We start from the raw sequence: 22877 nt of genomic DNA on the forward strand, positions 1-22877 counted from the left end.
GGCCACTTCATAGTGAAACGCTCTCGATTAATTTCCACCACGTGGGGAACTTTAATGGACACATTAGTCCAAGCCCGCAGACGGTTCTTTCCTATATATTGTTAGGGTTCAACGCCCCGAAACGAAGAAAATATTAGAGCGGATGCCGAAGTGGGGGGCTCTAAAAATTTCGACCATCTGATGTTCTTTGATGTACAAATATACGGGTCTTGAAGGTGCCTTCCAACACTTTTGAAGCACCTATTTTTTATTAGTGGTGTGCGTATACCGATAGCTGGAGGTAATTTTAGCATTGGTCTAAGCGCGGATATCATATGATCAAGTATTTTAACCACGCAATAAAGGCACTACGTTGCTGCTGACCGCATGGCCACGCAGTGGCGCTCGTTAGAACTTTGCGGGCGGAAATGACGCTGGAAGGTCGCCGCCATATGATTGGATAAATGTCACGTTAGTAGCGATTGTGGTGTAGGAATCAAAACTGAGGTTACCAATCTGTTTCATTTTTCGTCTCTGTGCTTTTTCAAGGAACCCTGAACAGACCCAGCTAGAAAAAAAAAAAGATCACTGTGACTACAAAGTACGACAGAGACGCTGGCTGTCATTTCGTCACTATATTTTTGACTTGCGGGGGTCGGACGTCCACAGATGTCTCTTTCTTCCTTCTTCCTTTTGGGAGTTTGCGAGCGGTCTCTTTTCGCGCGTTCACTGTTGAAGGGGTGCAGAGCGCCATTGTTGTTCGTCGGGCAGCTCACCGAACAACGCGCGAAGGGTCAACAGCTGTTCACTGTCCTGGTCGTTCCACAAGCCCCTTTCTCAGTATAAGAGAAAGAAGTGATTCGATATGTTGTAAAAAATGGCGAAAAATACCTCGCTTCCACACTGTAGCTCCCTCTCACGTTTTGGCAAACCAGGCGTCAGGCACAAGTTAAACCTTACCTTGAAAAGAAAACAAAATCAAGCAACAACGAAGTGGGAGCTTCCCCTACTCAGGTGCTTCCAGCTTCTTTCATTGCGGCAGCCTTCCCACGTCATGGGCGTGTGAAATGTGGTCATGTGACCTCGCAAATATTGAGTTGAGAGTCGGCATTTTTTCTTGAATTTTGAATTTTCTAAGGTGAATAACTTCAGACTAAGTGCTGTTATCACTGCCGTTTTTGGTGCATTATTCTTTCTGTACTTCAGTCTACACATCCTATGAATAAAACATGGGTGGTGGAATAGTGTTTGAGGGCCTGTTTAAGCGATTTTATCTCTACAGGTGTGGAACGGATCTTTTATTTTTATTACGACCTACTCCCGTATTCTAGAACGTCCCTTCACTCAACGATCTACCTTCACTTGAGAAAGCCGATGGGAGCGCCGTCTCTAGTCACGACAAGTCACTGCATATCAGCGATAATCTGCTGCAATTCTTGAGTAGCGCAGCACCATTTTCAGCCGAGCGGCGGCGCAGTGGTCAACTTTGTCAAGTGAAAAGTGAAAGTCGAGTCGAGGAGCGTTTGTGAATACGGGGGAGAGTCTTTAACTTGGGCATAATATTTTGTGCGTATATTTGTATTAGAAGTGTACGCCGTCAGGCCTGTGTTGTGTATGAAATGAAGCTCTGTCTTCCTATATTTGTTATCATCTATTCAGTCTTCATAACTGGTCATGTCAACACAGCGAAGACCGGCCTACAGGAGGCGACAGCACTTACAATTGTCGAGCCTTCCACATCACTCTTGAAAAATGTCAGTTCTGCCAATTGTACGTATGTCGGAAACATTCGTTGAGCGTCGTTTTGTAATAGAGCAATTTCATATATTTTTTAAAATGTGTATCTCTGCAGCACCTGTCTGCGCTCGCGGGCAGCGTCTCCATATTTTCGCAAACGCCGACTATGTAACGTTATTCGTTGTATGCTGGTAAATGCAACGTTATACATTTTCTGCAGGTGTTCTTTGTACGTGCGTTGGCGTTTCCAACAAAGCCTCGAAAGTAAGCTCCTGAAGCTATTTTCAGATAGGCACCTGTCATGCTACGCATTCTTTTTTAATGCTTCTATAGACGGAAATCCGGTGATAAGAGTGAGATCTGTGGTGGCACCTTGTCGTGGAGCGGAGCGCAAGATTGGGAGGGTTCATTAGGATTATTGTATATAATAATAGTAATAATATTATAAGCATATTATTATTATATTTCTGTTGTTCATTCACGCACTATTCTCAAAGTCTAGCATCTTGGCATTATTGACTGCGAGTAGTGGTGGTGTCTTCCCTAGCAATAGGCCTTTGCATTATACTCTTGTTCGTGCTGTGCGAAAATATCGTAGTTTTCTATACACAGCCGTCCGTAGGCTGCCTGTCTAGTTGGATATTCTCACGGTCATGACCACGTACTTAGTGAAATAAGAATGGAGAATACAAAATGGGGAAATGGGGCAGCCTTTAAAACATGGAGGCAATTCCTAGTTTCCAAGGATGAAATGAGCGTCTGCGTTTGAGACGTGACAAATGCCTTCAGTTGTGAGGCCATAGCACGGCAGGAACCGCCAGGTTTTGCAGCAGTACGTGGAGCTTGCCCGGATGAGCCGGTTTGGTAACCGAGTATTTCCGAGCGGAGGGAAGCTTCCCCCAACATCGGCAAAATGTGGGCGACTTTGGCGTAAGGTCACGAGGATTTCTATCGTTTTCTTGGGCACTGACGAGAATCTATGAAGCAGCTTTCATGCAGCGTGCCGAACGGCAAAATGCTGGGATCTTCATAAAGTCGTGTCCCGCTATATGCAAAGCCTGGGGCGGAAGCCTCTAACGAAGGCGCCTGCTTGGCTTGGCCTTTGTCTGCGCAGCTGGGATTGAGATGTCTTTCACGTCACCCGCGGAGTCCTTTTATACTATTTGACAAACTTGCTCTTGCCGAGTAAACAAGCTATGCTCTATTTTGTCTTTATAGGACGAGATGTCTAGTATGCTTGTCTAAGCGCTCTCTTTGCTTTCTGCTTTGGGGCTCCCGAATTATGATTGAGAAACGCGATGATATTTTATGTATGGGTGTTCCTTCATTCTGTTTTATCGTACGATTTATGCTACAAGAATGAAGATAGCAAGCACAATGCCAGAAAGACAAGGAGGTTGGTCTGAGCTACAGCTTGCTCTGACCTGCTACTCTACACTGAAGAAGGGGAACAATAAAGCAATGATTGAAGATTGTAAGGTAGAAAGATTATAATTTACACGGGCCACGCTGACACAAATGTAAGCATGTGCATGCAGTGCTTGTAGGAAGGTTAGGACTGCTCCCATGAGCCAATTTTTGTCGCTTACGTTCAGACCGACGTCCCATCACAAGCTCATTAGTTAATTGTGTACTATGAAACCATGCAACAGATAAAATGATGTTCTGAGGTTCTCGTACGCACTCTGTACAGGAGCGAAATATATGTTCAGATGACGTAAAGTGACCACAATCGGGGTTCGTTCACTGAAGCCGATTTACTGAGTATAACGTCTTGTGAAAGCCATAGCAACACAATTTTAGTGAATCATGCATGTGATGGTTTGGTTTATTCAGTTGGTCTGGTTTACTGTGGTTGTTTTGGTTTATTCCTGTGTTGCAATGTTTGCGCATTACGGGCCAAGGCAAGGCGTTAGTTTACGTGAAAACGCAACTCACCCTTCTGGGGCTTTATTTAAAGCTGTTTTATCTACATTCTCAGCCTCTTCATTCGCTATTGCGCTGCAGTAAGCATCCGTATATTCACTGCATTGTGAACTGATGTCCATTTTTCGCAGTATTGCCAAAACTCTGTGGAGTTTCTATACATAAATTATGATAAGGGCCTTGTCTCATGGCATTATCAATGATTTGAGAAGGAACTTTCACGTCGCGTATTATGGCCCTCTACGAGGAACTCTGCGGAAATGAATAATATTGCCTTCTAAAAAGAAGCAAGTACTGCGGAAGTTGACGCGGTCTTGTGATTCAATCTGAATTGTCTAGTGAATGCCATCCGCGGGTTGGCATAGGCTGCGGTACAAATACATGAAGTCGTACATCCATCATTATATACGTGTGCTGCCCCGCCGCACATTGTATATATTAGAAATGCAGTAAGTTGGTTTTGGCCGATAGATAGAACAAAAAAACATTTCCATATTCCCGGGTATCTGAAACCTAACAAGCAGCCTAAGCAGGACCCATTAGGGTGTTCCAGGAGAAGATGCAGGAGCGAAACCTGGATGGCATTATAATTTCACACCGCTATATTGCTCTTGAATAACTGCAGCCTGGGTTGGTGGCAGGGAGTGCTGTCAGGGATGTTGCCTGTGTTGGGTCAACAGGCGAATGGACGCTCGAAGGCTCACTGATTATATACATTCATAGCACAAGCCAGAGCTTCGGCGTTAGTTTCATACGTTGATGCGCAGCGTGGTAGGCTCAGACATTGGCGCAACCCTTCAGGTTGGATGTTTTCGAGCGCGCTCGCAAAACTAGGTTTAAATTTGAGAGTGCGAGCATGCTGTATTGTAAATATCTCACGGATAAAGATTCATACAGTTGTAGGAGATGGCCTTCATTGGGCCCAATCTCGCTCTTGCCAAAACCCGAAGAACTAGGACAAAACTTTTCAGCTTTGGCTTCAGTGCAATGGCGTATTTGACCACGGCACATTCCAGTCGATGACGTCACAAAAATTCTGTTGTGATAAGACAGGAATCTCTGCTAAATGAAAAATTACAGGATACCTTGTCAGTTTTTTTCTTTGCAAGCAGTGCGCATTTTTGAGGGAAATGTGTGAGACCCTGACGTCGTAGGCACCTTGCTGTGATAATAACTGCACGCCGTCGTCGGGCATGAAATTGGGGTTGTTCAGCACCAGATATTCATGTGCATGCGTCGCACAGTAGCCAGATGCTACCAAGCAAACAAGCAAATAACCTTCGTTAATGTAGCCCAAAACAAAATTTAATCATTTACCCGTACTCGATAATATTTTTTCTCGTCAAAAAGTATCTGAGGGAAATACAAAGCGGAGTTTGTACAGCGAACTTTTGCGTAACTATTACCAGAAGCACACACTTATTTGTGACATCTTGTAGAGGGTAATCTCCATTTGGTTCTATTCGTTTTCAGAGCATGATTAGCGTCATTTGGTAATTACCGCTAGATTTTATTTTAATTTTGATACAATATATTCAATACAGTAACACAATACAGTACAATAGAAAAAGTGCAATAATACCAGAAGTAGGTTCCAAAGTGAAAACTGTCAGGGAAACCTCCTGTTAACCTTGACTTTCGTACTAAACTACACTGAGTCATTCACATGACGCTGTTAGGGAACGACAGCGTGCTATCGGTGAACTTGATTATCAGTAAAATAACTACGCTTGCTGGAAAAATCCAATAAGCACACCTCCCACCAAAAAAAGTGCAATGAGTGACTGAAAAACTCTACAAATGACTCGGCAAAAAAAGAAGTCCAAATTCAATTATTATTCCTGGAACTCAAAACTCTGATGCGTCATCCACATATGCGCTAACCTTCACCGAATCAGTACTTCAGCAGAAAATTCAAATATAATGTTGTTGAAGAGAGTCGCATTCAATCGCATCAACCCTAGCGTATCTACATTTCATATTTCATGATGCGCATTAGTGGTAAGTGATCGGGTATCGGCCTATTCGCATTGTTCATAGACTGCCGCACCGCCTAGCGGAATCCAGGAGCGTCCTTTCAAGGATGATCAGTTGGCTGATGCTTCCGATGCTGCCTTGTTCGGTGGTGCTAGCTGCAGTCTTAACGCGTTAGCAGCAAGCAACGATCCCAGACCACTTTGTATGTTTCGTGCATCGGTGAATATACTGGACCGTCCGGGACACGATAAATCTGATTAGTTCTTGCTAGACGCGATGTTTTCTTGAAAATAGGTGGCAACTCACGCTCACGAATACACCCCGCAGAGTGCACACATCAGCTTCGCAAGATTTTCCGCCGCCACTTTGGATAGGTAAATGTTAACGTATGACCATTTCAATTAAAACTCGCCTTGTTTTACGTGCGTATACATAGCATTCATTAGTGCTTTTGTAGTGCATGAATCCCATAACATTCATTGCACGCGGAAAGTAGCGCAGGCTCGTGATTTACGTTTCCGAACCTTGGCCTACGCTGCACCAGCGTTACCAGACTAGGTTCAGTTTTCAAACTCCCCGCAGCCGCCATACATTGCGAGTGCTCCTGTGCCTTAGCTCGCCGCCAGATGGCAGGAGCGCCGCAAGCACCTCTACGCGAGGGCATCTCTCTTACTAGCAAACACGCTCGACTCGGTTCCGTACAATCGCAGCAGGTGCTTTCTCCAATTTACATTTTTTGAAATTTTTGTGGGATTGTGTTTAGCATATTGGCAAAACTTTGCTCATTGTGGAAATCGCCACTGCGCCCTCCTCAGATCACGCTGTTTAGGTGCCTCATGAGCTCCAACAGCCATGACTGTCCACTAGGCTTTGTTAAAGGCTGTTGGAAGCTATTGGGTTCTCGCAAATTTAGTAACGTGCCAGGATGAAGATTGCCGTTACATTTCGTTATCGCCACCAAGATGCCAGACTCGTTTTAATGGGAATTTTGCTTTTAGCGTCCGATTGACACGTCACCATATCTAAGCAGTAAAGGTTTTGAAAACTCGCTACACGTTCGTGCGACTCAAGTTAACTGTGCTGCGTAGGAAAAGCATGTAATCCTTTTTGGGCAACTACTCTTCATCACTGAAGCAGCCGTTAAGTAACAGCCAGCATGCCAACTGGTGTACATAACGTAAACTGACGTCATTCAATTGAAGACACCTCATATGAGTTATACACTTTCTTGCCCATTATTTTGAGATGAAAAAAAAAAATAAAACCAACACTGTTCTCGTCCATTCGAGCGACACATTCACAACGTTGAGGTTTTAATGAATTTCGCTCGCTTGCGGGCCGACTTGCAAATTCAAGGCACGTTCTTGTTGCAGGAAATGCGTATAAAAATGCATACGTGTCATCAAGTAAAATTTCGTGATCCGAGTGGTGAACTTCTCAAAGTGCACCTGGCATTCAACATGCACAAGATCATTTTGGCCGAGTTATTCTAGAGTTGCCCAAAACAGATCTGTGAACACCTCCTTGAATTGCATCTTTTCTTCAATGACGCCCCAAATTCCTGAAAGTAGACACGTCACGGCACTGGAAGGTTGCTGCAGGGCGCCGGGTAGATATGATGGCATTTTGGTCAGGATTGCCGCTGGTAAAACATTTCACGTTCGCACGAGTGTGCCGAAACAGTCAGCACAAGTGGAGAAATTTTCTGCTTTTTTCACGACAAACCCAGCAAGATATCTAAAACCACATCTCTTGCGACAGGGCCATTGTAGTTATGCTGAAATTCAACACCAGGTGCGTGCTCCCGCAACTGAGTCTGCAGAAGGAACACAGCAAGCCTTTCTTCACGAGCCTACTTTTGTATAACTACTGTCGAAGTTACCTGCCTTAAGACTTTCCTCAACTGAGACGAGTAAGCAGGAGGTAGGTTGGGAAAAATATTCAGAACAGCACCATCAATGAGGTTCCATTTTTCACGTGGCATTTCGACAACAGTTCTATTAATGACATTCATGCACGTAATTCTTGTGCAGATATCTTGCTCGTGAAAATGAACGTCACAAACCTTGAACTTCACCGAAAGTTTTTTATCAGCACGAGGAGTGGCCCTGTTTCATGCGGAGTGGTGGCTGGGAGTGGTGTAAAAATGATGGCCTGACTTCTCGATATCCGTCGCATAGCCCCTGATGCCCCAGGGACACAGCACGTTTGCATCGTTCACTTTTTTACCACTGTCATCGGTACACGGCTGGGCCAAACAAAGGTCGCAAAACCGAGCAAATTACGCACAAACAAACGACACCTAACCGGGCGCTTTTCCGTGTCGACCGGGCCACGCTGACCGAGCAAGATGGAACAGCAGCGCCACTGTATGTGACGATTGGTGGCCAGCTTGGGCAGTCACGGGAGTTTCAACATGATCTAGTAACGTTGGCTGCGCCACTTGTTTTTTTTTACGTTTGTTTATAGATGACAGCACACTGCAGGTGTTTCCTTTTTTGCCGGCTATATAGCGAAATGATCTTCGATCCCTAAATAAACGTCGTGAGTGATGCCATGTGGGTGTTTTGCTTGGTGAATGACGCGTTTTTGGTGCTATCGAAGTTGTTAGGCGGAGAGAATTCGTCAGATTACTTTCAGCAGTGACTTTAAAAGAAACCATCTTGACGTCGAGGATTTTTCACTGGGCTTGGATTGTTGTCAACGCTCTGATAGTGACAGCGACGATGAACGATCAGCTGCTAGCTCACGAGTAGAGTGTTGCACTTCACGTATCGTCGTGCGTTAATGTTTTTTCATGCTCGTAAGTCACTTTGATTGTATTTGTTCAATAATATCCTTCAGCAAGATCAGAATGAAAGCATACTTTTTCTTGTGCAATGAATGTATCCCAGTTACAGTGGATATCACAAAGCGCCTTAGCCACCAACACGTTCGAGCTCGACCAGCGAAGCGAAATGGTTAGAGCAACGAAATTTGACGTTACGACTACAGTCCACGCTAATTTCTCCTGAACTTCACCGGTGCCGTCCGAACGACGTTGCTGTTCGACAAGTTTTTGCAATTTAGACGTTGCAAAAAGAGTACGCGTGACGATATTCTTGTTTTCATCGCGCGAAAAAAGTTCTGCTTTTTATAAAACACGCAAAACATGCAGCATAATGCAATTTTCTCCAAAGCAAATGAAAAACAGAAAACATGAAAACGAAAAAGAAAAAAACCATCAATATTATCAAAGACCAACACCTTGAGAATATTGGAAAGGTCGTTTGGTATTTACTACTCAAACCAGTAATAGTATATATATTATTTTGCGTGACAGTTTTGCATGAGTGACCAAGTCTGAGGCGCCCTCTTGGCAACACAATATGTTTCTGCGATATACATTGCCTCAGTAGTTACTCGACTTCACAAACACCTGCACGATGTTCTTTTCAGCATGATCACAGATGGTCGGGTGCGTGTGTGTGTGTGTGTGTGTGTGTGTGCTTCCGTAAGTTGAGTTCCATACGAAGGGCTTCATCGGAAATATAATAGCTTGACGCCCATAGTCAATGTCTTACTGCTTATTGCTAGTGACTACCATCCAAATTTCGGGGAAAATGCCTCAGGCCCATGTTAAATTCAGGTTCAAGTTACAGATCCCCAGGTGGTCAAAATTTCCGGAGCCCTCCAATACGGCACCCTTCATAAACATATGGAGGTTTTGGAACATTAAACTCCTAAAAACAATATTATTACTTTTTAAATTTACGGGCACGTCAATATCGTCTTTGGAAATCATGCACGCGTGTGACACACACACTGCGTGAACACACACACAAATACACAGAAAGCACTTTGCATCTTTAGTTTATTTGCACGGAAGTAAACGTCCCACCGTGGAGGACTAGTGGCTAAGGTGCTCGGCTACTGACCCGCAGGCCGCGGGATCAATATCCTAGCTGCGGTGGCTCCATATTCAATGGAGCCGAAAATGCTGTAGGCCTGTGTGCTCAGATTTTAGGTCACGTTAGAGAACCCCAGACGGTTGAAATTTCCTGAACCCTCCACCACAGTGCCTCTCACTGTCATACGGAAAACTTTGGGACTTTAAACTTTACATATCAGTCCATCACAGAAGAATACGTACGTCCTTTATTAAATGATGGCCATGAAAACAATGTTGAAGTTGACCGAGTCCAAAATCGCATCTGCAAATTTTGCTCAGGGGTCTAATTCAAAGCAAGCGATAACAGCTAGCTGGGTGTAGTGACACGTCTGAATACTTTATGTGTCAAGCGTAACCTCCCATGTCGTTTCACAAGCCACGATAAACCTCATTCCACGTTTTTGTGCTTTGTCCTAACATAATGTGGATGTTGTGCGTAACTGGCAACGAAACTCTAGAATTTTGCTGTAAGACTAAAAAAGGCAGACCTTGGTACTTTTTAAGAGATGTCATGTGTGTGTCGATGCGTCCCTGCATTGTTGCTGTATTATATTTGCTCGAGAAAAAAAAAAACTGTTGATATTTGCTTTAATTCGCTATCAACTGGGATTGCTTGAGATGGAGCGAGTATAGGTAGACATGTTTCTGTTTTGTTGCTTCTGCAGCTTACTGAATGGAAAACATATCAAGCAAGTCACTGGGCAGGTTGGCCTTAAGAGAAGAAAAAACAATAAAGGCCAAGGAAATAAGAGATTGTGCAAGAAATTCCTGGCCATCTTTCATTTTGTAACAAGAACAGCATAAATACAAGAGCAGCATAGCTGTGACCGACAAAACTTCTTATGAGTTTCTGTGTTATTATTTCTACTGACCTAGTAGGAGCACGCGCCATTATTTTTTGCGTACGCTTTACGATGCCAGGAAATGCATACCTTCTGGTTTGACCGGCACCTTCTTTAATGAACTGCTAAAAGACATTCCCAACAGCCTTATTTATGACTAGCGTGAATGCAATATCGCGCCAAAAAGGCAGCACCCGTTGTGCGTCTATTGTTCGCATCGTTTGGGTGCGATCAACTTTAATCTTGTCGACAATGTCGCTCGTGTAAGACGCATACACTATAGGCAATCTCTGCTTTGTCTGTGCAGTCGGTGCTGCAGGCGACGTCCAAAGATGGCCGTCCGGACCTGCTGGCTACCATCCACCAGCACCACTCCATGGCCGGCCAGAGCACCCTGCAGAAGAAGCAGGGAGTCTCGGGAGAGAGCGCCACCTGCCGCACGCTGGTGCTGGAAGTGGACGTGTCACACCACCCAAAGGACTTCAGGTGCGTCACCACGCGTGCATTTTTTACCTTTACACTGATTTAGTACGGCTTTATGACACACACAACATTCGCTGATGCCACACTTTGTAGAAGTTGCCTAGCCGGACCAGTAACGGGAGTTTTTTGAGGAGCAGCTGACGGGGCTATTGTACGATGTGGTAAATTTAAAAGCTATAGCTCAAGCAGATTACTCCAATCACTAACGAACTTTCACAAACTCAGCGAAAATTGGTTTCACCACAAGAGCGAAGCAATAAATGCGATAGCAACAAGTTGTAATGCTATACGAAGGAGGCTAGCAGCTAAATCTTTTGGATCCTATGCCACATACCTACCAAACTTTGGTGTTAAAGAATACGGCCGCGGCAGGAACACTTTTCTCAGAGTCTCTTCACGTTGAGAGCGCAGCACGTAGAAGGGTATGTGAGTCGCTCGCTCATGGCTGTCGGGATAGCACACGCGCCAACATTGGCGACTATGACCGTGTGTGTTTGTGTGTGTGTGTGTGTGTGTGTGTGTGTGTGTGTGTGTGTGTGTGTGTGTGTGTGAGTGAGTGAGTGAGTGTGTGTGTGTGTGTGTGTGTGTGTAAGTTGTTTCTTCACGTAGACTCGCAGACTGTATAGGCTTCTTTATTAACTGTTGGTGGCTTCAGTGTTTTAAGTTTAGCTATTTTTGCTAAATTAATCAGGAAGCAATCAGCCCAACCCTTGCGTCGTCAATGAATCTTATCGATGGTTCGTCGGGGATGGTGAAGAGTTGTTATCGGTGGCCACACTTTCTTCGTTAAACATACATCGCCTCTCAGCATTATACAATTCATTTTGAAGCGCTGCACTTCAAACTTGAGTTCTGTTGATTTTATGGGATCTGTTTTATTGTGTTTTGTTCTTGGTGACTTTTTGCATGTTTGTTTGTTTTTGTCTCCTTTTACCATATGCTGGGTGATCATCCAGAAATGGCTGCTTATTTTGAATTAATCAAAGAACAAGAACTCAAGTGTTTTCTTATATTTCATGTGCTAGAGTTCTGTCGGAAAGAATACACAGTAATTTGGCAGTGCTTGCATAAGAATTGGGACTTCCTTCATCTAACCAATGAGTGGAAAGATCAGCATGCAATAAATGAACAGCGGAGGAAACACTTTAAATATGTACTGATTCACTTCACTGAATTACACACATCACACTTCACATTTACGAAATAAGTAAATGCGTGAATACTTCTGAAGCACCACACAAACGCTCCAAATAGCCGAAATGAAAAACCCGAGGCAAATGCTTCGGGAGTGTCGCGTAATCACTCCAACCAGCCAGAGGAATGCCAGTAAAAAGTACTCCGGGTGCGCCATGCAATTGATCCGGTTGGCCCGAGTGAAATATCTGTTAAAGTACTACGGATGCGCCAAGAAATGCCTCAGGAGAGCCGGAGCAAAAATTGCTCTTAATAGCTGGGACGTTAGAGGACAAGCGTTTTACTCTCGGAGCATTTCTATTTTACAGTGTAGATGCGCGCCGCCTGCCCAGAGTGCTGGTACTGTCCTGTAATCATACGGTCAAAATGATTTATTATCAGAGGTCATAGCATATCAAATGTTTTGGAGTCACAACAGAATTGGCTCATCTTATTTCATGACTTTGTTTATTATAAGCTCAATGGTTCTTTCGTAACAATGCACTACGAAATCGGCTGAAGCCACTTGTATTATTCTGTAACCATTGACGGGTCACGTTATCATTACCATGTTGGGTTTAACGTTCCGAAACCACCATAATGATACGTGTTCTTTACCGTTCCAAAACCACCATAATGATATGTGTTCTTTACTGTTTCAAAACTACCATATGGCTATGAGAGATGCTGTAGTGAAGGTCTCCGGAAATTTCGACCACCTGGGGGTTCTTTAACGTGCACGAAAATCTGACCACACGGGCCAAAATCACCATATGAATATGAGAGACACCATGGTGGAGGGCTCCGGAAATTTCGACCACCTGGTATTGTTTAACGCGCACCCAAATCTGAGCAAACGGGCCTACAGCTTTTCCGCCTCCATCGGAAATGCATCAACTGCAGCCGGCATTCAATCCCGCAACCTGTGGGTCAGCGGCCGAGTGCTTTAGCCACTAGACCACTACGGCGAGCATGACGAGTCATGAGGAGGCTGCAGTTCACGCTAGCGAAACAGAAGCCTGTCCCGGCTGCAGGTATAAGCCAGTATGTTTTCGCTAGTTCTTTCTCAACAATGAACGATACATACGGTGGCCAAGGATGCGAGTCTGGATTCTGACCGATGTCAAAACGGAAAGGTGTGCGCTGTTGCAGCGCAAGTTAGCCACCGTCGCCGAGAAAATTAAAAAAACCACGAAGTTAATCATTAGCCCGCAATCAAGCACACGTAAGTCTTTCTTTTGGTAATTACAAAATGAAAACACACGTGCAGCTGCACTCACATTTAGCACTTCGTAATCCTCGAGAATTTTTTCGGCACGCAATATACCACAATAACACTGAGACAGACAAAAATCAACTTGATGCGGAAGGCTTTTTCATTTAAGTACTTTTAAGAGAACTTGTTCTACATGTCTGTGCATTATACTGCCTTTTTTGGGCCTATTGATGTGTATGCTTTTCCGGAGTTTCGGAATGATGCTACAAACGCTACACAGACATTCTTGCTACAACACAAAAATCAATTGCTATATTTACCAAAAGGAGCTTTCTTTGTTTGACTCATTTAGTGGAGCGTGGCAGAAGTGTTGTAGCAGACAGGTCTTATTTTACTATAGTTTTCTGATGCACATAGACAGCATTATAGCTTACCTTGAGAAACATGTTAGCCAAGAGTCAGCTGACATTAGCCAGCACACAAACCATGCGACAAGAAAATCCAGTAGCTTGCATGCAGAGTTTTCCCGAAAATAATTGTTGTTTCGATCTGTATTATCATTTATGTAGTTTATTGAAACATGTTAACAATATGATAAAGACCTGGACAGCTTTGTTCCAAAGTGTCAGGACGCAATTGTTTATAACGCGATAGCGTTAAAGAGCTTGTTTCTCAGAAATTCCGGTGCTCGCATCGACGTGGGCATCGTTGGTTGTGAGCAAAATACTATCATAGAGTGCCTGAGTGTAAATTTGAGGGAGGTGAAAATAGAATAAATAATTAAAATTTCTGGGACTGAGTGAGGATTGAACCCTAACGGTTTCACAAGGAAAGCGGGAGTTCTACAAAACAACCATGGGTCTGCTCGGAAAGACGGTGAAAGTAACTTTCTCTGCTTGGAAATGTGGTGATAATACCGTTCATGCTTTACAAATACACCCGTGCTCTACGCAGGCTTCACAATTAAACATGTAATATTGCAGTGTTATGACAGGTAGATTGCCACCATCTCTCAAGAGTAAGGTATATAACAGCTGTATCTTGCCGGTACTTAGCTACGGAGCAGAAACCTGGAGACTTACAAAGGGGGTTCAGCTTTAATTGAGGACGACGCAGCGAGCAATGGAACGAAAAATGGTAGGTGTAACCTTAATAGACAAGAAGAGAGCAGAGTGGATTAGGGAACAAACGAGGGTTAAGTATATCATTGTTGAAATGAAGAAGAAATAGACATGGGCCTGGTATGTGGTGCGTTGATGATAATGATGATGATGATGATGATGGTGATTGCAGTATTACTGTGTGGTACAAGCGTAGGTTATCATTCGGAATCAGAACTTGTGATTATCGTATTGACTTCGTGGTTCAAAGCCAGCTGCCTATTACAAAAGGTACATACACTACTGCGTGTATTCCATTATTACTATGTAGTGGGTGCTTAGCAAATTTGAAAGAATTTCATGCGCATAATTGCTCGTGTTTTAAAGCATGCTACACACCACTCAGAATGTAGCTATATGCGAAACCATCTCTGACACAAGCTACTTTCCCTTTTACACATTACAATTTAGTAATGCAGAATTTAATTTTTCTGGCAGCATCGCACAATAAAAAGCATGCACTAAGTGGCTGAGGTACGCACTAGGGACAGGATATTGCTACAGCGTTCAACTACAGCTTTTACTTTGAAGCTCATAGGTTCTCCAATTTTTTGTGCCTTCATTGCTAAATGAGACAGACAGTCCCTCTGGGGCCTGTTTATACAGTTGACATCACCAATAATATAGACCACCATCCTCATCATTTCTTTAAAGAAATGCAAACACCTTTCCGGGAGGTCTTCGTTAATTTCTTGTGAAGGAAGTCATCGTCATAGGCTCACGCATAAAATAATTGTTCTTCTAAATATCGAACTTTCGCAATTCTTACCAGCAGTAAGGCAGGCTCTCAATTTTACTGCCTTATGAAGGCTGCTCGTACCGAAAGAGTTATAATGAATTTGGATCAGATATATTTGCTGAAATGTAAAAAATGATGCTGTTGTGCGTTTTTGCGAGCCAATAGGTATTGCCTCCCATGCAACGAATCAAGTAAACTGCTTCGACGTCGTTGCTGCATTGGTATTTGTTTCCTGTTCAGAATATTGTGCACTATTCTCGAGGACATATGTCTGTTGAAGGAGAATTCCCGACCCGTGACTCCGTGTGCAGGTCGAAGCAGCTGATCAAGGATGCCATCATGGAGAACGACTTCCTGAAGAACCTAGACTCGTCACAGGTGCGAGAGGTGGTGGACTGCATGTACCCGCAGATTTTCGACGCTGGCACGCTGGTCATTCGGGAAGGTGACGTCGGCTCGCACCTCTACGTCTCCGCAGGTCAGTGCCTTATTACTCGCTCGTCGCTAACGCGCTTTTTGCAGAAAAACTGTATATGGCTATGCGAAATAAAAATTCATTCATCTGGTTTTGACGAAAACTTCTCCATTGGCTGCAGCATCAATGACTTCATCCATTCCGTCGCAGCCATTCTGCGAAGCTTGAACGCAGTTTCAGCTTACAACTTGAACATGGATAGGCCACAGATCATACGAAGTTTCAAAAAGCAAACAATTTTCGAATACTACCACCGGAAGCAGAAACGTGAGAGAACTCATGTTCGTTGGGCCGATGCTGTCCTGGCACCAGTGCAGAAGTGGGGACTCACGCACAAGCATCAAGTGCGGAATGAGATTCCGGCAGCATGCCAAGTCGCGCCTAATTGCTCAGCGGAACGAAAGCGTCAATCACGAGCGAATGTTGCTGACAACGACGCCGAGATAACTCGACAGAACGAACGCAAGTGACAACGGCTTGCAGAGGAAGCAGTGGTGCGGATAGATCAGCATAGATGAAGGAAAATGGGTGAACTGAACTAAATTTTGAAATAAGTAATAAAAGAGAATAAGGTCTTCATATATTTATAGTCGACAGCTTATGTTATCCTTTGAAAAATATTGTCCAAGCAGCTTGTGTATAGCAAAAGTTCTGCAAACTACTATATTAGCTTCGCTGGTCAGCCACCTTCAAGAAGTAGAATGGTCGATGGTTTTTCAACGCAATAGCAATATATTGACATTCTCGGCCGACATTTTACATCACCATTAGGAGCCACCACGCTATTCTTTATGGGGATGGTTAACTATATGTTAAGAGCCCACAATGAACAAATAGCTCACAAAAACTTTTTTAAGCAACTGACGGGCGGTTTAAACCCGCGACCTCTCGCTCTGCGGGGCGATTTGTTTAACCACTGTGCCACGAAGCATGCCTCCTGCCGCATAGTAGGGGCGAGCTATTTATATACATGACTCTTTTTTACAACATAATATGTATAATTGATGTTGTCTGTACAGACATCTGTCAAGTGGTTCAGTGTAGCAGTGGTGTGTTCACTACCATCTGGAGATGGAACGTTTTTTGGCCTGAATGTGCACTTAAGGCCCACCCGTCTTCCACCCTTGTGTGGCTGCCTGCCTTCAGCTCCGTACTTCTTACAGGGTACGGTTTCTTGTGCTCCCGAGCTTACCCCTTTCACCACACTATTCGTGCTGAAACAACTCAAACGTCAGTTCGCATGCTGGAGCGGCCGTGTTTCATAAACAGTGAGCTGCTAGCTTTTCCTTTTCGTAAGAAAGTTACAGTTTCTTGCTATCACATCGATGGCATCACTCTTGCGGCAAAACAATGAATTTCTTTTTTCTAAGTCTCCAGTTTTATCCCCGCCGCGGTGGTCTAGTGGCTAAGGTACTCGGCTGCTGACCCGCAGGTCACGGGATCAAATCCCGGCTGTGGCGGCTGCAATTCCGATGGAGGCGGAAATGTTGTAGGCCCGTGTACTCAGATTTGGGTGCATGTTAAAGAACCCCAGGTGGTCAAAATTTTTGGAGCCCTCCACTACGGCGTCTCTCATAATCATATGGTTGTTTTTGGACGTTAAACCCCACAAATCAATCAAATCAATCAAGTCTCGGCTTTTACACCCTGGTGGATTGTTGATTATTGGCGTTTGCCATATTCGAACGCTTTTATGGAGAATTGTTGGTAGGCGTGAAAAGCGAGCGCATATACCTTTCATTCGCAGCAGTGGGATGAGTGCAGTCGATGACTACCATAGGAAAAAAAAAGCGTAGAGATAAAAGGGCTGGAAAGTGGTGGGTCTGGTATGAGAAGGGCATAATTTGAGCAAATACAGCTGCGACATTGTCTTAGTGGAACATATTGAGACGTGTTGCTTTTTCAGATTCAAAGAGCCTTTAGGCGCGCGCGCTCACGCGCCCAGCGCTGCGCGTTGCTAAGCTGTTCTCTTTATGTAGTTGCTGTTACGCCTTTGACTTGCGCTCCTAGCTTCTTACTTCCAGGTCGACTTCTATTATCAGTTCTCGTCTTTGAAAAATACGGTCAGTGACGAATCTTTGTCGCCGTCTGGATGGAGTGTCCGTCCTTTTTATCGAGCTCCATGTGGCCTTTCCGTAATATATTGGATTCTTTTATTTGTGTTCCGGCGATGAAAACGGGATGGACTCACTTTCCGGGAGTCATGGTAAAGTCACATGTGTGTTAGAGCAGCATAACAAAAAATGAAAACTGTGGCAGCTACCCACTAGTGGGGCGAAGGTTTAGAAAATAGAGGAACTGGCAGCCTGTCGATAGCATGCCTACAGTTCACCTCACCTCTGTAGATTACACTATAACCTCTCTGTCCCTTCTTTCCCTCAGACCATCACATCCTTGTTCCTCACCCTCACTCCTACCCCTTTGCTGTGTTATACTACACTAGGCTATAGCTTCTCCCCTCCTTAGCCTTACTTGTCTTCCCAACCCCTTGGTATGCGATTCTGTACTATTTTTTTCTTGCTTTTCCTTTCAACCCTCGCTCCTCTTTTCCTACCCCTGATATTGTCACGTGAATTTGACATTTATGAAGAGCAGTCTTCAGCGTTTTCAAGGCGAAACTCTCAAATTGGGTGCACGTTTGCCTGAAAATGAAAAGTATACAAGAAATCTGCGTTGCCCACTCATCACGGCAAAAAGAGCATTGGCTGTCGCAATGAGACCACTGGCGGATCGCGTAATTTTTTTGTTAAGTAGTCATCCGACTTCTTGCGTAAGCTCTTGAATAAACGGCACTATTTGTGTCCTGTGCGTAATCTTAACAGAATGATCTTAAACAATAGCGAGGCTTCGCGGACGTTGCAGCGTGTTGTGCGTCGAGCGTTGCTAGCAGTCACCGCAATACAACAAAACAAAGCAATAAACTCGCATGCCAATGTCTCCTTCTAAGAAAAAGATCAGTCATATGCCTAAAACCGCACACGGACATAAAAAGTTGCATGCAAAATATAAAAAAAGAATAATAAACCAATCAAGCAGGCGAGCCCTCAGTTTTCCAACTTGGTATAAAACGGCTCAAGGCACGTCACATTAACGACTTTAGGCTGTACGCGACGCCCCAAGAGTTTCTAATCCCGTCCAGGATAATAATGTAACCTCACCGAGTGGTCGAAGAACTTTGAATGACTCGAAAGTAATAATAATAATGAGAATAATAATAATAATAATAATAATAATAATAATAACATGAGGTTTTACGTCCCGATAATATAAGATCATTATGAGACACGCCGTAGTGAAGGGCTCCGAAAGTTTTGGCTATGTACTGCCCTGGTATGGTGCAGCACATGTACTTCTACCATTTTGGCTCATTCGAAATGCGACCAGCGCAGTCGGGATTGAACCCGCGACTTTCAGGTGAAAAGCAGAGCACCACGACTATACTGTTCCGCCAAGGCAGACTTGAAGAACCCGCTGTACCACCAAATTTTCCACTAGTCCACTTAAGCGTATGGGCGTCCACGTCTAGACATGGCCATCGGGCTTGTATTCTGCGCGGTGTCGTGGAAGATTGTAGGGACAGCTGTCCATCCTCTGCTTGCTATTGATAGGAGACGTGTAGTGAGGTGGTGGCGCTATGGTGCGGAAGAAACTTGCTTATTATAAATGCACGTGTCATAGGTTGCAATTTAGAAACATCGGTTACAAACACCCCCCCCCCCCCTTCACACACACACAAAACAATTCTTTCATGAATATTCTTACCCAACTGGCAAATGTCTAGACAAGGTTAGTCACCGACAGACGCAGAAAGCAGTGCATTCATCGCTTAGTTGGGATGTGTTCATCCGTTAGTTGATTGGGTAGCAGAGTTAAGATGTCGATGTGGCGGCCGCGTAGTGCTGCCACGTGGGCAGCATGAGAGGCGGGGGCAGCATGATTCCGGCACCGGATGTAAAGCAATATTCATTATCTCGAAGCGGTAAGCTTCCGCAGTACGCGGCTTTCTATTTCTGTTGCGTGCCGCCATCGTAATGGAAAGATCCTATGTCATCTCATCCCTTTCTTCCAATCATTCTTTTCTGCAAAGTTGCTATTAAGTCCCAAACTTCAAGCGAGGATAAAAACAAATGTCCCCAGGTTTCCGGCTCATGTGCAAGTCACGCCATTTCTCACCGCCTTGCGGCGGCGATTCTCGTAACTCTATGGCAAGGGATAAGAAAATATTGATATCTCCTCTTCCTTACAGTTTTTCTAAATGTATTCTCGCTCATAAATAGCCTTTGTAGAAACATTTTTTTTTAGCAGAGTTGCGTTCGACTGGTCACAATACCGCGACTTCGACGAATAATTATATGTAAACATAAGGCGCATGGGAACTCTCGAAATAACTGCCCATTTCTTCCCATTCAAATCGCTACAGTGGCAATGCGCTTGGAGATATCTAAAAGCATTCTTGGAGATAAGTACTGTAATATGTTGGGTTCAAGATGGTGCAAACCTTGTTTTAATCGTGCAGTACAAAAAAGTTCGCTGGCCTGTTTTCTTCAGGGTGTGACTACCGGATGGATAGATGTATCTGACTGTGCACTACAGATCGGGCGGTGGCGCATGCCACCTCGCCATAAAGCTAGATGGTATCATTGTGTGTCCTGAAGGATGGATGGAAGAGTTGGGTGGATTGATAAGGCTGTACCTTGAAACGTTATGAAACACCATCAGGCACCTGTAGCGCCCTCTCGCAATGAGATATTGTACTATACGTTGGCAAGGAAAATTAAAATAGTGTACGTGTTTTCAGTGAGGTTTTCTTTTCAAGGTACTGGGATGACTCAGCGAAACAATATATAGGTTTTGTTGCGTTAAAAATTAATTTCATTGTGCTAGTATGGCGCTTCTATAAGGTTATTGCTAATAAAGGGCCAAGCACAGATTTGCGAACATTAAGTGTGTGTACATATATTGCTGCATTTACTGCGCACTTTCAAGATTATAAGGTTCCATGGTAGTTATAGCTATGAAGCGATTAGTTAATTATTGAGAATAGCCAATTAGGCACACGACAGTTTTGGAATATGACTTACTCTAACTAGATCCTTCTACACAAATCAGCTAAAATAGGCTAATTTAACCAATTATCTTAAGCAACATTTTAAACTACTAGATTTTAGCTGATCGACTACCAATACCCAATCGATACCATTCGATAAGCTGGTGGGCAAATTTTGGTTTACGAGAAATATCACGCGAAGGCTTCGTACAGCTATGTGTATGAACGAATCAATTTACATCCTCATCATAAGCCTGACTACGCCCACTGCAGAGCGAAGGCCTCTCCCATGATCAGTCAGTCATATAGCAGCACAATAAAGCTTAGTCATGCTAGCAAGGCGTTCATCGTAGAGCTGTGCTTTGTGGTGGTTTCGACTGGCGGTAGCATGGGGGTTATCATTCAGCGTCAGCGTCGTCGTCGGTGCATGCCGGGACATCATGGGTGTACCCGGTGGTTGTTTTTCATTGGCAATGGCATAGAAATCAAAAGTACAAGTTCAAAAAGCTATCTTGTTGTCCTATATTTGCAGAATTAGCAGAAATACACGGTTGTTTAGCACTATAGTGGATGCGGAAACAGCGAGAGAAGTACTATAAGTCAGAGAACTGGCAAAAATCTCGTGAAAAGTTTGTTTAGCGGCGTACATATTGTAAATTAAAAAAAATGGAGGTAAGGGGTAAGGGGGCACTTATCCCAAGCCATGTACAGTGCATTAATTTTTTTGGTGTTCAATTCATACCGTGACTCTGATATAAATATTAGGCACGCCACAGTGGACTGAACCGGAAGTTTTGACCATCCTGGGTTCATTTAAGTGCACTAACACCACTTAACGTCCGTCTTAAAATGCAAGCACCACGGCCGGGATCGAATACGTGTTTAACGGGTCAGCATCCGAGCACCGTGCTGGTCCGATATGTTGCTATGTTGAATGCGTGTTTACTCTGAAAATGTACAGCGCATCTGTACAAATGTACGAGCACAAATTTACGAACCCAGTCATGAATAATGCATAGTACACAATAGGAGAAAAAGTTCAAGAACGCATGAGCGGGGACTAGCAAAAGTCCAATGAAACTACACGGCTTGAAGGAACGTAAAGACACGTGAGTACCGTACACGATGCAGTACTGAGGAGCGCGGCACATGCGCCAATTTAATAAATATTACCATGACGCCGACGTGCTGTTAAAACCTTAGACATAAAAATGCAGCACAGAATATCTTCTATTACTATTATCTGAAAAGGTTAAAGAGACCTTTTTTTTTTCTGATGACAATATGAAAGGTACAAGATCGTGAACAAGTTCTTCCTTTTTTTTTTTGATATGCTTCAATCAGTTTCTCTCGCATTTCGAGGCTGGGTACGACTAAAAGCGGGAGAGCAGCCACATATTCTCAGCAGCAAATCTTTTCTCTTCGATATGAAGGATGTCTCATGTTCTTTCAGCACCCCAGCTGTCCTGTGCCAACTATAGCACAAAAAAATGGTATGCGATACATGCATGACATTTATGATTCATAAGTGAATTTAGTGGTATGACGTGTAATGAAACTACTCGTGATTTTCAGTTTTCAATGATTTTTACTAAATGGTGAAAGCTTGCACGACATAAAGACAGTTGCAGCTTTTCACACTAATAAAAGTAGTGTACTTTCACTCACCTACTGTTCTTACTTTCACGGCCACCAGAGATACCATGTTTCCTTTTTTTTTCTACTTGGCTTCGGCTTAGTACTGCAGACTTTAAATGAAGTCTCCCCAGGTGCTGTCTAATCCTCTTCCCTATGTTGTAATATATTCTCACGTGTGGAGAAAGGGTATTTCTCGTAACAATATTGGTTCGGGGAGATTTATTTCCACAATGTGTACACAAAGGCTTGATGTGCTAGCCGTAACAAGCACGTTTGGTTCACTGTGATGACGTATTTTACCTAGCGAAAGTGCTCAAAATCTCAGAAAGGCGTGGCAATGAGATAGTTTATTCCTTTGAAAAAAATAGGCTTGGCAAAAAACATTGCTGGGACAAAGTGAAGACCCCCCCCCCCCTTTTTTTAATAGCACATTAACTTGGACGAGTTGGTGCATAATCTGAAAGGCTTTAGCGCTATCTACCCCAGTATTCAAAAACGCCCCTCGACTCGACTTTCACCCGTCACTTGACAGAGTTGAGCACTGTGCCGCTTTT

At 43.9% G+C, this 22877-nt stretch overlaps 1 protein-coding gene across 1 annotated transcript in view; it reads left to right on the forward strand.

Annotated features, from left to right (window-relative positions):
* The first annotated feature begins 10700 nt into the window (after positions 1–10700).
* The window catches only part of LOC119161732 (cGMP-dependent protein kinase, isozyme 1), a 315895-nt gene continuing 303718 nt past the window's right edge, over positions 10701–22877 (forward strand). The window contains exons 1-2 of the mRNA XM_075880279.1: positions 10701–10878; positions 15475–15641. Coding sequence (XP_075736394.1) covers positions 10769–10878; positions 15475–15641 — 277 coding nt within the window. The 5' untranslated portion in view covers positions 10701–10768. The remainder of the gene's footprint in view (positions 10879–15474; positions 15642–22877) is intronic.

Source organism: Rhipicephalus microplus, chromosome X (assembly GCF_043290135.1).
Source record: "Rhipicephalus microplus isolate Deutch F79 chromosome X, USDA_Rmic, whole genome shotgun sequence".
NCBI lineage: Eukaryota > Metazoa > Arthropoda > Arachnida > Ixodida > Ixodidae > Rhipicephalus > Rhipicephalus microplus.